This window comes from Caloenas nicobarica, chromosome 1, assembly GCF_036013445.1.
Source record: "Caloenas nicobarica isolate bCalNic1 chromosome 1, bCalNic1.hap1, whole genome shotgun sequence".
NCBI lineage: Eukaryota > Metazoa > Chordata > Aves > Columbiformes > Columbidae > Caloenas > Caloenas nicobarica.
In genome coordinates, this window is record NC_088245.1 from 58,416,892 (window position 1) to 58,434,637 (window position 17,746).

Sequence of the window (17,746 nt, forward strand, 5' to 3'; positions counted from 1 at the left end):
GCTCTTAAAACTGTTCATTTAGACTTTATAATTTCAGTTCAAAATTCTTAACATGTGGCATTACTTCAGTGTCCAAAAGATGAGTTCAAACTTTACTTCTCATTTTTTTGTCAATTATAGTTGTATAATTCATGTTATAGATGAATCGTAAATAGCAAATTTTAGATACGTTTTTTAAAATTGAAATATTCTATCTCAACTTTGAAAAAAGCGTTATCCATTTAAACCATTTTGCATGACTGAAAGGGATATGACATTATTGATGTGAAATTCCGTGTGGTTTGTGAAAGGAAAAATTCAACATTTCCATTGCATGGGAAACTCTGAAAATCTGAAATTCACTTCTTTTACTGATGCAAGATTAGGTCTATTTTGGTTTGAATTTCCTTTTCAGATGCCAGAATTTCACATTGAAAAAAACCCCTGTTTTCTGACTAGTTGTAGCTTTTAGACAGAACGGATTTACCCTTTAGCAATGCTATTCTCAGGCTGTATGAACAAATTCAGTGTATTCCTTTACATGCCATCCCAAAAAAGAGGCATAAATCATTAGCAACAACAAATAAAGTCTGCTTTTGCATATATAGACTTGTGCACTCCTAACCATCTCAGTGACATATAGAGCATGATTGATGTGTTTTCCACATTGCACGTCTCGTATTTTTTTAGTGTAGATAAACTTCAGAGTAGAGTGTGGTTTCATGTTCTGTGTTATATGGCCAGCAGGACTACACGTATACTGGTGTGGCTTTCTGTCATCGTACACAAAGAGAAGCGTTCTCTAAGGGAGGTATGCTGCAGGAGGGCATAAAAGGACAAAAGGCAACACTAACCCTATGGAGTCGGTACCATTTCTACGGCTTTCTCAAAGCCCACTGTAGTGCTGCCACTTACTCCTGCCGTGAACCTGGGCATCTCCTAGAGGCCTGGTCTGCAGAGTGGATGTGCTGGAAGCTGTAGACCTTCTACAGCTCTGAAAATCTACCTACATGTTTCTCTCTGCATGTGGAGAATCAGCCCATTTAGGGCCCAACTTAGCACGGGACACACTCTTTAATGATAGGCTGGGCTGTGAGTGTTTTAGTGTTTCGTGCCTGTGTGCATGCATGCAGTCCACATCACTGTTACCAAACTAAAATACAAGAAAACTGTGCCACAGCTAAGACCCATGTCACATGATCAGAGCCACAAATCAAAACGGGCTTTTTTAAATTCCTTTTTTTCCAACTTAACAACTTCTTTCCAATGTAAGTGATGTTATTGGCAGCTCTTACCAGTATCAGAACATAACAGTAAAACAGGATACCTTTTTCTTTTATTCCAGCAATGGCCACGAGAGACCTACAGCAAGGCTGAGCATTCGCAGGGACAGGCCACTGTCAGTCCATCTGAACTTGGGACAAAAAGGGTAACATCAAAAATTTTGTTTCTAAGAACACTTTTAACATGGCATCATGGATGAGCAGTCCCATTTGGTCACTCACTGATGAAGTGTTTCTTTTTCTTTTGAAATTGTCTCTAGGAACCGGAAAACTTCCAGGTAAAAAGAAAAAATTAATACCTAAAAAAGCTTATTGATAACCAACTGGATAAATTATGACTGTGATTCATCCTGTGATTTTCTTCCTCCTGTTGAATATTTTAGTCCGATCAAAGTCAGTCACTTTGAAGCACACTTCACCAAACTTCAAGCAGACTCCAACTACCTCCTGTCCAAGGAGTATGAGGTGGGATCCTAACGGAGGCAAAGGACTTGCTTTATGAAGGGGTGGGCTGGCTGAAACAATGGGGTGATGCATTAGAAAGGCCTGCATTTGTTTGTTGTATTCACACTAATCCAAATAGGTTTGAGAGTCTCACCTGAAATCCGCTTGTCCTAGTGCAGAAACCGGTTCTGCATTTGGCATAGCATCTTCTGGTTGACAGCCTCTGCCTGATACTTCTCTGGCTGAGGTCAGGAGCATTCGTGTGGCACATCTGTGTGACAAAGCAGGGAAAGCACCTGCCAGACATGCGCTTGCTTTAAAATAGTATGATTAGGTACTAAATGTCAGTTTGTTTGTTTGTTTAAAACAACAACAACCAACCTGGGGGGTGGGGGAAGAAATTATCCACGGCCTGTGCGTCCCCCTGTTCTGTCACATCCTTTAATTATTTTTTTCCTCACATTTTATCCCTATTTTTTTGCAGGACTTGAAAGATGTGGGTCGAAACCAGACATGTGACATAGCACTTCTGCCAGAGAACAGAGGGAAAAATCGATACAATAACATATTGCCTTGTGAGTTTTAAGTTTGGTTGTGTAATATTACATCACGCCAGCTATTTTTCACATTTTTTAGCAGGCCTACTGGAATAGAGAGCGCAATCAGTCCCCTCCTTCCTGTTAGACTTGAAATACCTCTGCCAGCTCAGGTTCTGGTGCTTGGAAGCAGATGATACATGGCTCTGAATGGCTTCATGCAGACCAGTAATTTCATTTCGCACTAGAGGTATAATGACTAGCATCCAGTCTAGAGAGAAAAAGCTCCAGCTATTATGGGCATTCAGTCACTGATGATAACAAGCATAGTAGAAATAACAGTAGGGTTGTTTACATACGGGGTATCATCCATTCAGTGCTTTTTGACAGCCTTGCCAAATAGTTCTTCTTCAGAGGACACAGCAAACCTACTATACGGTGTAGAGCTACTGTGGTTCTGCATGGTGAAACACACAGAATCATAGAATGTCCTGAGTTGGAAGGGACTCACAAGGATCATCAAGTCCAGCTCCTGTCCCTGCATAGGACAACCCCAAAATTCACACCATGTGTCTGAGGGCTTTGTCCTATCACTTCTTGAACAATGTCAGGCTTGGGGCTGTGACTGTCTCCCTGGGGAGCCTGCTCCAGTGCTCCACTACCCTCTGGGTGAAGAACATTTTCCTAATGTCCAGCCTAAACCTTCCCTGGCACATCTTCCTGCCATTCCCTCGGGTTCTGCCATTGGTCTCTAATGAGAAGAGATCAGCACCTGCCCTTCCTCCTCCCCTTGTGAAGAAGCTGTAGACCACAATGAGGTCTCCCCTCAGTCTCCTCCAGGCTGAACAAACTCAGTGACTTTAGCTACTCCTCATACAGCTTCCCCTCTAAACCCTTCACCAACTTTGTGGCCCTCTTCTGGACACTCTCCATGTGTGAGGTTAGCCCCATTCTCCTGAGGCAAGACTTGTCATTGAGAGTTTCCTCCTTTGATCTGCTATCTGACAGTTTTGGAGGTAACCCATGCTGTGCATCGAGGGAAAACGCCACATGACTCGCTGCTCCATGTGCTGCCTTGCCGCTGAGTCTGGTATGTGCTTGGAGCACAACCTCACAGCATCTCCTGTGTTCTGCCTGCCGTGCCAGGCTGGGGAGCATGCCCACAATGCACAAGAAACAACACACCTGACTGAGATCTGACATGGCATTGTCTCACAAATCAGTGACCTGGTGTCTTAGGCATCTGTCATACTGGAGATGCCACTTCTCCCAGGGAAAACTGGTGGCCTGCTCGCACATGTCAGCGGGCTGTGCAGATCACTGAAGCACTACAGCGCTGGGCACTGCTCTCCAGTGCAGCACACTGCTGTCAGGAACAACGGAGGATGCTGTTGTGCCTCTGTCAATGCCATAACAAATCCTGTTCAACTCAGCAGAAGACTTTTTGGATATTCACTGCTTCCTTCTCACCCATCCATCTCTCCTAGTCTTTGGAACACTCCACAGCACTCACAGGTGAAAGAGGCAGTACAGATATAAAGAGTTATCCCTCTAAATTAGCCTTCCATATAAAATCCTTATAAGAATTCCGCCAGTCCTTCTGCAAATGCATTCCTGTAAATGAGAGAGGGACTGAAAATCAAGACCTAGCCATAAGCCTCTTGTAATCCATTTCTTCCTAGATGATACATCAAGAGTGAAGCTTTCCAATGTGGATGATGACCCTTGCTCAGACTACATTAATGCAAGCTACATACCAGTAAGTGACTCAAGGATAGTATTTTATAGTCCTCTCTCCAGTGGTAATTTGTCCTTCATCTAAAACTGAATATAAAGCTGGATGCTTAAGGCTCCCCTCCCCCTTCATTTATTCACTGGACCTGAAAGTCTGAGAACTCATTTTGTGGGTGTGCTGAAAGGCTGTGTCTGACTGCCATTAAGTTAACTGTGAGTGATTTACCCAGCGCTTAAAGACACTTTCTTAGATTGCTATAGTTATGGAAGATAGCAGGTCTAATTGGCCAAGGACACATTTTAAAGGTCACTGTTTTTATAGTGTCCACAACAACTGTAGCTATCACTGCAGGTGGCACCCTCATTGTGGAACTGTAGCTCATCCTGACAGTGTTGGCACCTTGTAGGATGTTAAAACTGGCTGAGATGATTAAAATAATGTCCTTTGCCAAAGCGTTGTGATTGATAATAGCAGTGGCTTTAGCAATCCGGGTTTCGAGCCAGAACTCAGCTAATTTATTAAACGCAGTAAATAAAACAAAAACCCTTAGTAGTTCCAAAATGGCTTGAGACTGTGCTGAACATAATTGAACTATGAAAAGCTTTCACTGCCACAAAAAGAACAGTATTTAGATACACTGCTGCAGTCTTTTCCTTCTCTCTGCTCCAACCAGCCTTCTGTTTCCAGGTTCAGGGCAACAATTTAGCTCTCCAGACTATTGTCCCAGGCAGGGAATTGTTGCTGCAGAGCCCTGGCTGGAACTTTGTGGCTCATTCAGTTGCTAAATCTTATTTTTCTGCCTTTATGGAAACTAATGGAGTTCTCTTTATTTGCAGGGCAATAATTTCCGCAGGGAATACATAGCAACTCAGGGCCCTTTGCCTGGCACCAAAGATGAGTTCTGGAAGATGGCATGGGAACAAAATGTTCACAATATTGTCATGGTAACCCAGTGTGTTGAGAAGGGCCGGGTGAGCAATGACTCTTCTTTATTATTAATAACTGCTTTAACATCTATCAAAAGTTTCTGCTTATTATGTACATCACACTAATGCCAAAGGTGCCAGTCAAGGAGATATAGAGTAAGAGATAAGAGATGTAATCTGCAGACTGAAGACAGATTAAGACCATGAAGTGAGTTGGTAGTGACCATCCCCAAATCACGCAGCAAGTGAAGACTAGAGTTAGGAACGGAGCTCAGTGCTTCTGGTCTCTAATCAAGCACTTTGCTCACTAGTACTAATGTAATCCCTTTAAGCATGCAGCAGGACAACCACCAGCAAAAAATACCTGTTTATCACATCGACTCCGATCAACTAGTGCTTTAAATATAAGCCCTGGTGTTGATCATGAAATACATGGAATTCTCTCTGATGCATAAACCTTGGTGTAGTAAGCCAAGAGAGCACTCACACACTTAACAGTCTTACTGAGTGCAAGTGTAGGTAAGTTATTTAGCTCTCTCAGCAGTCCACCTCCCCAGATATGACCACATCCTGCACCCTTTGCAAGAGAGGGACTAGATCTATTAAAAAAAAATAAACAAACTCGAAGTGGCACATAGGGGGATATTTCCTTACAGTTTACAATTTTTTCTTGAGAGAGCAAAAGCAGATGCAGACGTCTCCTACCCTTCACTGGCTCTGAGTGGGACCATACCATCAAGTCTCAGCAGGCACTGGAGGCCTACCTCTCATCCAGGCAGAGCTCTGATAAGAGCTGGTGCAGAAAATGTTATGATATCCAGAAGAGAGCATCAGTGAAGTGCTTACCATTCCCCGCATCACAAACATCCACAATGAGAACTTCTACTTCTCAGCCCCATCCTAGCCCATTCCCATCCTAGGCCCTGTTTATTGAGCTGACATGGCAGGGGATTATGTCCCTCTGAATTCAGCTGCTGCCTTTCTTCCTTCATCCTCAGGCACAGGATGTCTGAAATCTACTTCTTCCAGTGCTGGATGGAGGCATCGTTTACAGCTGTTACTGACACTAAATCTTTTCCTGTGTCCCTGCAGGTGAAGTGTGATCACTACTGGCCTCTTGACCAGGATTCCTTGTACTATGGAGACCTGATCGTTGAGATGCTGTCTGAATCAGTGCTCCCAGAATGGACAATACGAGAGTTTAAAATCTGCAGTGTATGTCTGTGTTCATATTTTTTTAAATTAATTTACTTAAAAAGGCCTGCAAAGCTAAATTAGGAAGGTTTCTTCTTTTGTAGCACAGTTGCATCATGCCCAGCTCACCTCTGGTGGCAGCTGTAGCACTTGCTCTGAAGGTGCATGTTGTGTGTGTCCCCTCCTCTCTCGTTTGTTCTGATGACCCACACTTTTGTATCCCAACAGGAAGAACAGCTTGACTTAACAAGGCTCATTCGTCACTTCCATTACACTGTCTGGCCAGATCATGGTGTGCCAGAGACCACCCAATCCCTGATCCAGTTTGTCAAAACTGTAAGGGATTATATCAACAGGACCCCAGACACAGGACCCACTATTGTGCACTGCAGGTATGTGCAGCAGCAAAAGGTCTGTGGCACAGAGCCTTTGTGCGTACCCCTGGGAAGATCCCAAATATTCATCCCTGTTAGGCCATGGGCAGCCACAGAACCTGAGAGATAGCTGATGGGGCTTTTTACAAGGGCATGTAGTGATGGGACAAGGGGTAATGTCTTTAAACTGAAAGAGTGTCAATTTATATTAGCTAGAAGAAAGAAATTCTTCACTCTGAGGATGCCAGGTTGGACAGGGCTTTGAGAAATGTGGTCTACTGAGAGGTGTCCAACCCAAGCCATTCCATGATTCTAAGTCTCCAAATACATCAGAGCAACATTCCCAAGGCACGTGCAATCACTCACAACCTCACTCTGGAGATGCCCCAAAAATGATTCTTAGGGAATCACTGCATCTCTGTGGGATCACTGGAGAGCACTAAAGGTGTCAACAGCTGCCACTGTTCATAAGCTTTTGCATTCTTAAATTACCCATGCACTGCAGTTGCGGCCCAACGTCTGAATCGCAAAGGAGTGTTCTGAAAAGGTAAGATATACCCGAGGTGAATCTGGCTAGGTATGGATGTTGAAACTAGCTGGAAGACCTATCCTTTTCCCCATTCTGACTGAGACCCCCTCTCTTTACTGCCTTCTCCTGCTCTTCTGCTGTTGTGCCATCTCTGGCAGCCATAGGGCTGCAGGTTTTGCTCTGCTCTGTGATCCACTCCTACGCACATATACAAAAAAGGCAAAACTGGACTGCTTGATCCGTGATCCACTGGCCAGCTGCAGCAGAATATAGGGTTATAGAGTGAGAGAGCGCGGTGTGGTGCTGTGTATATCTTCTGATAAAGCCAAATGCTCACTGATACTACCTGAATGTAGTATCTGACCCCTCCACCCATTACGTGGGCTGAGGCATGTATCTCTTACATGACCCCACGTGTGTCTGCCTGTACATCACGTGCTGCAACATGTCAGATGTCTATGGTATCACTGGCAGGTCAGTTTTCCTCTTCCCTACCTCCTGTTTCTAAATGCCACCTCGCAGCATGTCAGCTACTGGGGGCTCTGGGATACTTTGCCTTACTCTGCCCTTCCATAAAGCACAAGCCAATTTATCTTTTAGAATAAAGCCTACTGGTTCATCCCTGGGAGAGAAGAGGTTTAAAAATTACAGTCTCTCAGTGTATCTCGATGGTTGAGTTAATACAAAGCAGAAAGCAGTATGGGCAGTAGCAAAGATGACTCTACTATCACCATCTTTGTCTCCTTTCTAAACAAATTGCACTACAAAGAGTTTGAAGTCCCAGAGATGCCATTTGAACAATAAGCTTCTCGCCCTGGAGGTCTGAACTTCACAAAAATATCGCATGAAGATAGTGTATGCTTTGACTGATCTTCTTTTAAATCTTTTGGGCTGTGTTCTTTTCCAGTGCTGGTGTTGGCAGGACTGGCACATTCATTGCACTGGACCGAATTCTGCAGCAGCTGGATTCAAAGGACACCGTGGACATTTATGCAGCAGTACATGATCTAAGGCTTCATCGAGTTCACATGGTTCAGACAGAGGTAAGTTTTGGATAGCTCTACAACACAGCAAAACCAGCTGCAATATATAATAATCAGTCTCTCATCTTAAAGGCTTTCAAAGCACCTCACAGTTGCTCCACTGTGAAATCCTAGTTAGATGTATTTTAGTTCTCTGAGAATTTCTAGTTCAGGATTGTTTCCATTGGCTCTCATACAGCAAGTCTAAACCATAACAAGTGGTATCTCAGCTTCCTATAGATTTCTCCCGTTGGCACTGGCCCACAATCACGCCAGCAGTGTTATCCAGCTGACGCTTCACAGCACATCGTTGTGTTGGTGCAGTGCCCAGTAAATGAGCTTTGAGCACAGCTAGGTCCTTCAGGGATGCGTTTGGAAGACAAGCCTAAACCAAACAGAGAGGTCAACATAATAGGGAAAAGGAATGGAGGGCAGAGAAAATTAAATGTGCATAATTTTAAAACTCTAAGCACTGTGGCCTTGTGGCATTGCAGTTCATTTTTTATTGAGCTGCTCTGTCATTTTCATTAATGGTATTAGAAAGTCGATCAGCATTCCCCTAACATACTATGCAAAAGCAAGTGCATTTATTCTCAAAGTGCAGAAAAAGTATGTGTTTGGGATTTCTTTCTGTGCTTTTAAAACTGCAAGAAAATCACTTTACACTAATAACAGCTAAACGCTCAGGAGCCGATTTAATAAAAGCGAGTTGTGGAGGCAGCCTTTACATTTTCCCTGTGAACTGTTAGTAGAGGAATCAGAACAAGTTTGGTGGGTCTGCCTGTAGCTTGGTACTAATGGAGCTCTTTGTTGCAATTTGGAAACTAAAACATCAGTGACAGTGCTTCCTGACAGATATAAAAGTCACACATGGGTATAAAGAGAGGCTCAAATGGGAAGGCAAAAGAGAGATTTCCTGGAATTATCTTAATCAGAGGAGACCTCCTGTTGGAGGGGAGACAGATTCTCAGCTTGGTCTGGGCGTCTTCCTTGACAGATCCATTTCACCTTCTACTCGCCCATCAGCCGTAGTCATCAAAGGCAGACGGGCGTCTCAGGAGGGTGGCTCTTTTTCCCTGCCTGGAAAAAGAAGCAACTACCTCAAGAGCCTAAATTTGACACCAGGCTTATAGACAACTGAAACTGTGTGATACAAAGCCTGTCTTTGGCATGAGCTTGACATGGCATCTAAGTCAAAAGGTAGCCAGACCCAAATGAAATATCTACAGCAGTAGTGAGTAGCATCCCTCTATGCCCCTACTAGCGCTACGTGCACTTCTGCCACAAACCAGCAGTGGCTTGAGTCTTACCCAGCTCCCCATTGTAACCAGTCCTGCCCCTGGAAGAGTTCACAAGCAGCATCCCAGCGATGAGGCCACAAAAAGCTTTTGCAGCTCACAGGTACTCACCCCACTTGAGCTGTAACATGCTTTTAGGCTGACCTTGCAGCTGTGCCAGTGCACAGCCACTGAGCTGCTGTATTTTGGGCAAGTCATTAATCTGAACTGTCAGTTTCTGATTTGGAATTGTCTTTCATCGAGGTAGCTTGAAGCCCAAGCAATACAACCTCTCGTCCTTCTGCAAGAAAATAAAGTAAATTTATCCTGGAGTTTTATGGAAGTTTGCAATGAGCAGTAAATTATGAAGTAATCTTACACATCTCTTAAGAAAAAATAAAATGGGTAGAGAGAGGGACAAGAAAAGATCTACTCCACAAACTTCATCTGAAGTGTGTGAAGACCCTAGTTCCTGGTCTTGGCTTCCACAATCTGTTTGGGAGTTGAGATAAAAGCTAGCTCCCCATCTGTCGATGTGGCAGAAGCCAAACCCCAGTGAGGAGCCCAAGCCAGCAGATAGGACTGTTTGCAATGAGATGCTCCAGGCAAAGGTCACAGCACCATCGTGCTTGACATTATGCAGTCAGAGTAAAACAGCAGCAACAAGACAGTGCCCCTGCTTCAGGCTTGGCTGAAAGCTGCTTAAGACAAGAGACCGCAGCTGGAGACATGCAGAGGAGTAACAGCAAACTCTGTCCATCAGCTCAAAAAGCAGTGAGCTCAGCACAGCAGCTGTAACAGGCAGAGAAGTCCACCATTTCAGTCCCAAATGGTCTCTGCCAAAGGAAGTCTCCATGCCCTGGCCAACTTCCCACCAAATGGGTGGGTGAAGGTGCAGGATTCTGCTCCACAGAGACAGCAGCCGTAAGTGTGTAACAGCGGGTATCCTCGCTCTCCCAGAGCACTGAGGAAAATGCATAGAGCAGTAGCTCTTGTGAAAAAGAAGTAGAAGATGTGGGGGGACAAAATACAAATGCTATGGGAGAAATGATGTCTTTGAGCTAAAGTAATGTTAAAAAGGTACACCTTGATATATAAAAAGGCTCAGCCTGATTTTGGGGTACTATGCTACACTAATCCAAAAACCAAGAATCATCCATGTCATAAACCACAAAGAGCAGCAAACCTTGGGGACTTAACAATCTGTTCTACCACGGTACTTCAATAAATAGTCATTAACATGCTGGCCCTTCTGACTTTGGTTGTTAATATTATCTTAGCTCCCTTCTAGGAAAGGCACTCTTCAGATAAGACAGTCTGTCCTTTGCTGCATAGTCAGAAGTAATCTTATATTGGATCAAAAAATTCTGCTTTGCCAGAAAACTTGGGTTCATCAAAATTCAATGAAATATTAATATATTGTGATAAAATTCTGTGGAAAATATTTATTTTTGGAACAAAAAATCAGGAAATTGTTTGTCTCTTCTGCGTGCTTCCCTGTACATATTAATTCTGGTACACATACTTTATAATAAAGCATTCAGAAGTAGTAGCAATCCAACACAGCATCATGTCAAATTATGCCTTACAGTTGATAGACCTTTCACTCATGACATGATCTGTCAAAACATACTATGTTCATTTATGTTTTACTGGTAACATTTCTAAAACCGAGTGATCACAAAAGTTTACTATATTACTAGTGCGAAAATGAGAATAATTTTAGAAGTATGTTTTCATTTTTAACACCACCCTTTGTTGTGTGTGAAGAAGTTAGCCTGTAATGATTTTTCACAATACAGAAAATTAAGTTACAAAATATCCCAGAGTGACTTGAAAAAAATATTTTGCAGTGTCAATATGTGTATCTACATCAATGTGTGAGAGATGTGTTAAGAGCCAGAAAACTTCGCAGTGAACAAGAAAATCCCTTGTTTCCAATATATGAAAATGTGAATCCAGAGTATCACAGAGGTAAATGCAAGTTTATCAAATTGTAAAGTGTTTCAAATGTAATAGCTCATTGACAATGCAATTGAGGGGGCAAATTGTGCTATCCCTTGCCATTGTTTTTTTTTCTCTTCGTGGATCTCCACTTCTTCACTGCTCTGGTCTTGTCACTCACACAATTGCATCTTTATTTCCTCCATTAGTGGTCATGATAACGTCTCTTGCTATTCGTACCTTACCTTCATGCTCTCCCTGTCTCACACGTCATGATTCCTCTGCTGTTGGGGGATCTGAGCCTCTTCCCTGTCATGATATTGGCTTCCTCCTGTACCTCATCAGTGTTTACATCACGCACTTTTAAGCACACTGAGGCCACTGGCTGGGTTCTCTGGTCTCTGTCATTGACGTCGTTCAATTTCTGTCCTGAATCTCCCTCATCTTCTGTTGACTGTATAGACGGCCTTAGGAGACTTCCCATCTGCCTTGACTGGCTGATGTAGGTGTCCAAGGCTGTGCTCTTTCCTCCTCCTCCAACTCTCCCTCCTTATAGGCCCTTGTCCCCAGCCTGTACTCAGTCCCCTGGGAATAAGAACTGCAGGAGTAGCAAACCTGGTACAAGCACTGCCCTTCACCTCCTGTTCTCATGGCTGGAGGACCAGTCTGGAGAAGCTGTAAGCAGAGGTGGCCTGCGTGTCCTGGCAGAGCTTGTTCCTAAAGGCTCTGGAAGTTTTCAGAGTCAGACAGCAGGACCTCGGTAGCTCCTCAAATTTGGGCACTCCAGTATAGGAAGAGAGATCAAAATAATTTTCTTGATCAAGCCCTTAGAAATCGGGGTTGTCATCAACAGGTAGAGCAGGATTGGAGGAGCTCAAGGACTGAAATGTTATAACTGGGTCCCACAAGCTGGGGGTGCTAGCAAAAGCAGGGGTGGGATCTCCTCTTCAGCTGTCACGTCAGTCACCAGCCAGCGCTGCTGTCACACAACCACCTTTCAGAGCTCGGTAGTGAAGAGCTGAACGTGAAGCCACCAGGGTTGTTTTATTTTTTCTAATCTCAGTTTTGCTTGCTTTCAGATGCTGTTTATTCAAGGCACTAAGAATGTTACAGATAACTGCTTTTGTGACCACATTTGTTAACTAGGGGTTTTGTTTGGGTTTTTTTAATGTATGTATTTCATGCACTAGAAAGGTGCCAGACCTTTCTGTTGAGACTGTATAATTTATTGGTCTGGTGATTTTTTTAAAAGATATATAATTTAAGTGTAACAGATATTAATGTATATAATTGTATTTTGGCATTATGTAAATATGTATTTTTTCTATCTTGTTTATATTAATATTAAGCTTCAGATAATACTATTTTTTTCTTATCACAGTTTTTGTGAACTGTTCTACATAAACTGTTTTAATTTGTATGGCTAACAGGACTGCTGCATTTGGGGCAGGTTATGTATTGGCATGTAACACACAGGAAAATTCCTATAAGGAGAACCTCATTTTTTTTAACTAGTTCAGTGTTTGTGAGATGAAATAAGCTACTATTTAGCAAAGGAACAGTAGTCCTGTGTAGGAATTACAATGCTACTCTACACTTCAAACTTACTGCTTGTGATCTGATGAAAATGGGTGTAGCCCATAACACAATGACATACCTTTTACAGAACTCATTAACAGCCAGCCAAAACAGGGTCCACCTCACTAGAAGCAACTGTTTCAGTCTCATGGGACGTAGCAGAAAAATATCAAACAACACATGCTGCTGTGAAGTCTAGCAGACCTTTGCCCCACACGCGTGGCTTTGAGGGGAGACAGGTCACATTCTGATTTCTTTGCACTGGTTTGAGAGAGCAGGATCAGACCACAGGCTGTGTCTGTGCAGTTTCACTTACATACAATTACAATAAGAAAGGTGTTCAAGGAAACGCCTCGGACATTCATGTTAACAGACCTGTAAGGATGTGAAGTCTGGCAACTTCCATAGCTCATTAAAAACAACGCTGCATCATGATAGCTAAAAAACCAGAGAAATAAAGACATATAAAGTTATATATCCCGCAGTTCACATGACTGGCTTCAGCCTTAAGCTGCTTGCAACAGAGCTGCCTTGGCCCAAGCATTGGTCTCCGTCGAATGCTACTTGCTTTCACAAAGGGAAAGCATGGCCCCAGCATGTCCATGTGAAAAGACTTCTCCACTTCGATATTGCCTGATGTCACCACCACAAGGGCAGCTGGAATAGAAGGCGGCTGGGGATGTTGGCTGGCAGGGCTGTGCTAATCATCAGGTTACTCAAAGCATTTAGTGATTAGCAAGACGTACAATCAAAAAACACTCACCTGGTACCTTCTCCAGCCAAGCGGATTAGGCACATCCTCTCTCCTCTGAAAAGAGGTTCCTTATTCAAGGGACTGATTTGAACACTCAGTTCAGCTTTTCTTTGTCTTTCTAGAATGCTCTTCACGCAAATAGAGAAGAGGCAGTGCACAGGTCTTCTCCATAACAAAAAGAAGGAAGGGCTTGATAGTTCTTTTATATATCTAACCATACTTTACCTAGAGAAAACAGCCTGCTGCTGAAGACAAGTGCCTAAATTCCACTTTTATTTTGGAGAGAAATAAATATTTCTGAAGGCCTTCAGAGAACTAGCCAATACCCCTAAGTGCCTAAGTGAGGACCTGCTATGGCCCTGGGCCAAGACTACTGTGATTTCACCATGGCTTACGGGAGCCACGCTCTCCTTGTGGCAGGAACACCTGCCTGAAGATGAGCGAAGAAATCTGCAGGGCAGCTCTGACATAGTTTTCTTAAATCATTCCAAAACAGAACCAGTGGGACATCCATGTCACTCTGGTTTTCCTAGGGAGAAGGAAACAGCCTGATAATCCCTCTTCCTTCCTACTCCACCTAGAGTCTCATCCTTTCTTGACCCAATATCCTCACATGCCTCAGAAGCCACCCTTTATATCAGCTTTCACGGCTGCTGCTTGGAACATGTAAGCTTGGTTAACGTTTTAGGTATCTCTGTATGAAAATACTGCTCATTCCACTTGTACATCCTCTTTGGCCCCAGATGAACCCTGAAATTCTCTGCCCTCAGTGGGATCTGAAGAAGGGAACTAGCATCATAGTGGAAGGCATTTGCACAGAGGGAAAGCTAAGCCAAGCCACACAGAAATGTGCAAATTTTCTGCAGGCCCCTTTTTTCTCTGTTTCCTTTGCAAGGACAACCAAGCACAGCAGCTTTAGATCAATCATTGACCTTGCTAATAGCCACTGAAATTAGGGCATCATGAAAATTGTGACTGTGTTACGTGCGCTGCATTTAGTCCTTCCTTTTTGCAGCGGGAGCTGAGGAATGAAGATCACCATGTTAGTTACCAGCAGTACAATTACACTGTGAAGACGTACCAAATGTACCCTATAAATTATCTCACTCTGTGTATTACTGTGTCATTTTTTACGCTGAGGAAAATGGAACTCAGTAATATATGATCTGAGGGCAAAAGTCTGATTGTATACTATGTATGCATGATGTTCATTATTTTCAGAAAGACACACATCGTACTGCTCCTTCTTTTGACATTGTTTCTCAGCTCTGTCCTCCACACCTACAGAATTCACAAATCTGCACCCAAAATGATGGCGTTGTAGCAGACAGCTGTTTTCATCTTTTCTCTCAGCTGATAATGGACACAGTTCATAAGCCTCTTCCTCCTCATCACTTAATAACATGACAGGTGACCTTAAACACGCTGGCACAATGCTCTTGAGCACCTTTACATTTCCGCCTGGGCAGGTCACGCGTGAGGCTGTACACACACATTATTGTTCTGGTTCTGCTTTCCAGACAATTCTGGCCATATGAAACCAGTGTAAATCCACTGAGAATAGGTAAAAAGTATCTATGTAGCATTTTGTTAATATAAGACACCTGCTTATCAGTATAATTAATTATATTTACTGTGCCTCTAAGCTGAATAACAGGACTGATGGGAAATTGTTAATGTAACAAAAATGAACTTGAAGGAGCCTGTGTACTGAACAAAGAGAGCTCTTAAGGAAAAAGACACCCTCCGCTGAAGAGGATGTTTCTCTTTTGAATGTCCACGAATGATGTTCAGAATTACCTTCTTAATGTTTCCCAATAATAATGTTATAAAGCAAGGCTAGTGTCGTTGCTGATCCATAAGCTAAGATTTGCACACTTGGAGCCCAGTCCTGTGAATCTCTGCATTGTCCACAAAGCTACCTGAGTACTTTTGTGAAAGTCAACTGGAATACTTGCCTGAAGAATGTCATTCCACTTCTGAAGCACTTGCAGGGTTGGGCTTTTAGGTTAGTTTAAATTTTTGTATTGAAAGTTATTTAATAATGAAAAAATTGTAATAAATGTGTTTTTTTAATCTGTGCAATACAATTACAAGATCCACTACCAATAGTAGGGGGAAAAAAAAAAGATTTTGCATAGCTGGAGTTGATAAATGATATTTTTTGTTACTAGTGGAACACAAAAGTGGGTGAGAGAAATAGGCATACTGTGAAGATGTCATAAAAGTGCAACTTTAAACACTTTTCTCTGCTGCTATAATTATTTATACAGCTTATAGACGTGCCTAAAATTGCCAGAAATATTATTTTATGCCATGATATACTATGAATTTCCTTTCAGTTGTAGAACAGAGAAAAGAAAATGTGTGAGCTTTCAGTTTATATTATGTATTGTATACGTTTATTTACGCTTTGACTTTGAAAGCAAAAAGTTAAATACTAGATGGATAGGAATACGTGAGCACTTAGCCGTGTGCCTCAGCCTGGGAGTTCCTGTATACAATATATATGAAGAACAATAACCATCCAATCGCTATATCAGCATATCCCCCCAGGGCCACAGATGGGAGAAACGCGCCTGACGTGCAGAGATAGAACCTGCCGCAGCCGCAGCTTCGCTACCAAGGAGTGGCATGGCAGGTGCATTACATTTTATTCTGATTTCTTCCTGTACTTCAGACGGACAGTCTGTGTGAACAAAGCGCAATATAAAACCACAACCCCTTCCCTGGTGGCCCGGTCACAGACATTCAGGCTGTGGAGCTGTGAGCGCTGGGACCTCTAGTCCCAAGAGGCTGCGGCTTTGAATAGAAGATGGGTGCGTACCCCGTACTTGGGCGCTCACCGTGCCCTCGGGTCTTCCTCACAGGCTGACAAAATCAAAACTCCCGACCACTATGGCCAAAGCAAACTGGTCCATTACCAGTGACCTCACAGATCAGCAGCTGGTTCAGACTGGGATTTGGTTTCTAAGACTGGCGGGAAATACTGGGCACTAGGGTTAACTAGGTTAGCAGTTGGACTCGGTGATCTTGAGAGTCTCTCCCAATCAAAATGATTCTATGATTCTATGACTAGCTAAGTTTAGCAAATACTGTGGAATTAGGGCACATTCAGTGTCAGTGATGCTGTTAGGTGTGCACGATGATTCGGTTATTTCTTGGTTTATTTGAAAGCTACCAAAATACTGTAAGTAATGTCAAGTAGCTAAATATGTGTTGCTCTACAGCAGGGCAGTATCTTACAGTGAAAACCCACAATTTTGAAATGTCACTAGCCATAAATTCTTTGCCAGTGCCTGGAGTAAAGTGTCTGAAAAACATCTTGAGCACATATTCCTTTCTCATATGCTATATAATTACTTATATTTGTGTTCCTAACAAACACTGGGTGAACACAGAATTTTGCCACTATTGTCAATTTAATTTATGCATTTAAGTATATTTTTATATTTTTAGCTACAGTCAACAAATCAAATATATTTGAGCGTATTTTACACATTTTTCTAAATAGTTCATGAATAAAACATTAATTTTAAAAGAAATCACATCCTCGTCTTCTGTTTGACTGCCCTTGCATTATGTGTTTGCTTGTCCTGCTGCTCAGAGAAAAGGTCATAAGTGAGTTTGATTTCAAGTGAGACCGTCTTCAGAGATCATTAGACTCATCAGAAGCCTCAGCCTGTTGGGGAAAGGGGCTCTGCTGTTGCCCGCTGGCCGAATTAGTGCCCCGGCGGAAAGATACAGTTGTTCCCTCCGCCTCCCCCCGTTCTCTGCCCTTCTCTGTTAATTACCCAAATACCGTCTGGATTACACAATGGGTATTTGAAACAACAGTGCCTCTTGAACTTGGGTGCCTGTTATTTTAGAGACATTTGGCCAGGCAGTTGTACAAATTAACACCGCACTGGGGCTCCATCACTGCCTGCCACCCAAGGATCTGAACTGTGCTTTTTAGTGAAAATATTTCTTCTCTTCCCTCTTTCCACAATGCTTAAAAAGAATTAGCATTCTTGTGGGTTCCGGGTGCTCGGCAGCAGCATGCTTATTGCCAGCGCTCTGTGTCTCAGTTATTCCTTATTTGTCATCGGAAGTGTTTAGGACAGGTTAATTCTGTTTATGTAAAAAGAAGAATGGTTTATTAGCTTCTGTTTTGTACTGTGAGCTGTTT

The 17,746-nt window shown here is 42.9% G+C and overlaps 1 protein-coding gene across 4 annotated transcripts in view; it reads left to right on the top strand.

Annotated features, from left to right (window-relative positions):
* PTPRB (protein tyrosine phosphatase receptor type B) overlaps positions 1 to 15,651 on the top strand; it is a 61,860-nt gene extending 46,209 nt beyond the window's left edge. For 2 of the 4 annotated variants that reach the window (XM_065627020.1, XM_065627023.1), the window contains 11 exons: positions 1,325 to 1,408; positions 1,523 to 1,540; positions 1,646 to 1,727; positions 2,191 to 2,281; positions 3,925 to 4,001; positions 4,814 to 4,948; positions 5,996 to 6,118; positions 6,326 to 6,489; positions 7,908 to 8,043; positions 11,153 to 11,273; positions 12,307 to 15,651. In XM_065627020.1, the coding sequence (XP_065483092.1) occupies positions 1,325 to 1,408; positions 1,523 to 1,540; positions 1,646 to 1,727; positions 2,191 to 2,281; positions 3,925 to 4,001; positions 4,814 to 4,948; positions 5,996 to 6,118; positions 6,326 to 6,489; positions 7,908 to 8,043; positions 11,153 to 11,273; positions 12,307 to 12,389 (1,114 nt within the window). In that variant the 3' untranslated portion in view covers positions 12,390 to 15,651. The other 2 variants (XM_065627022.1, XM_065627021.1) reach the window with 2 other exon arrangements.
* The last annotated feature ends 2,095 nt before the right edge of the window (positions 15,652 to 17,746 follow it).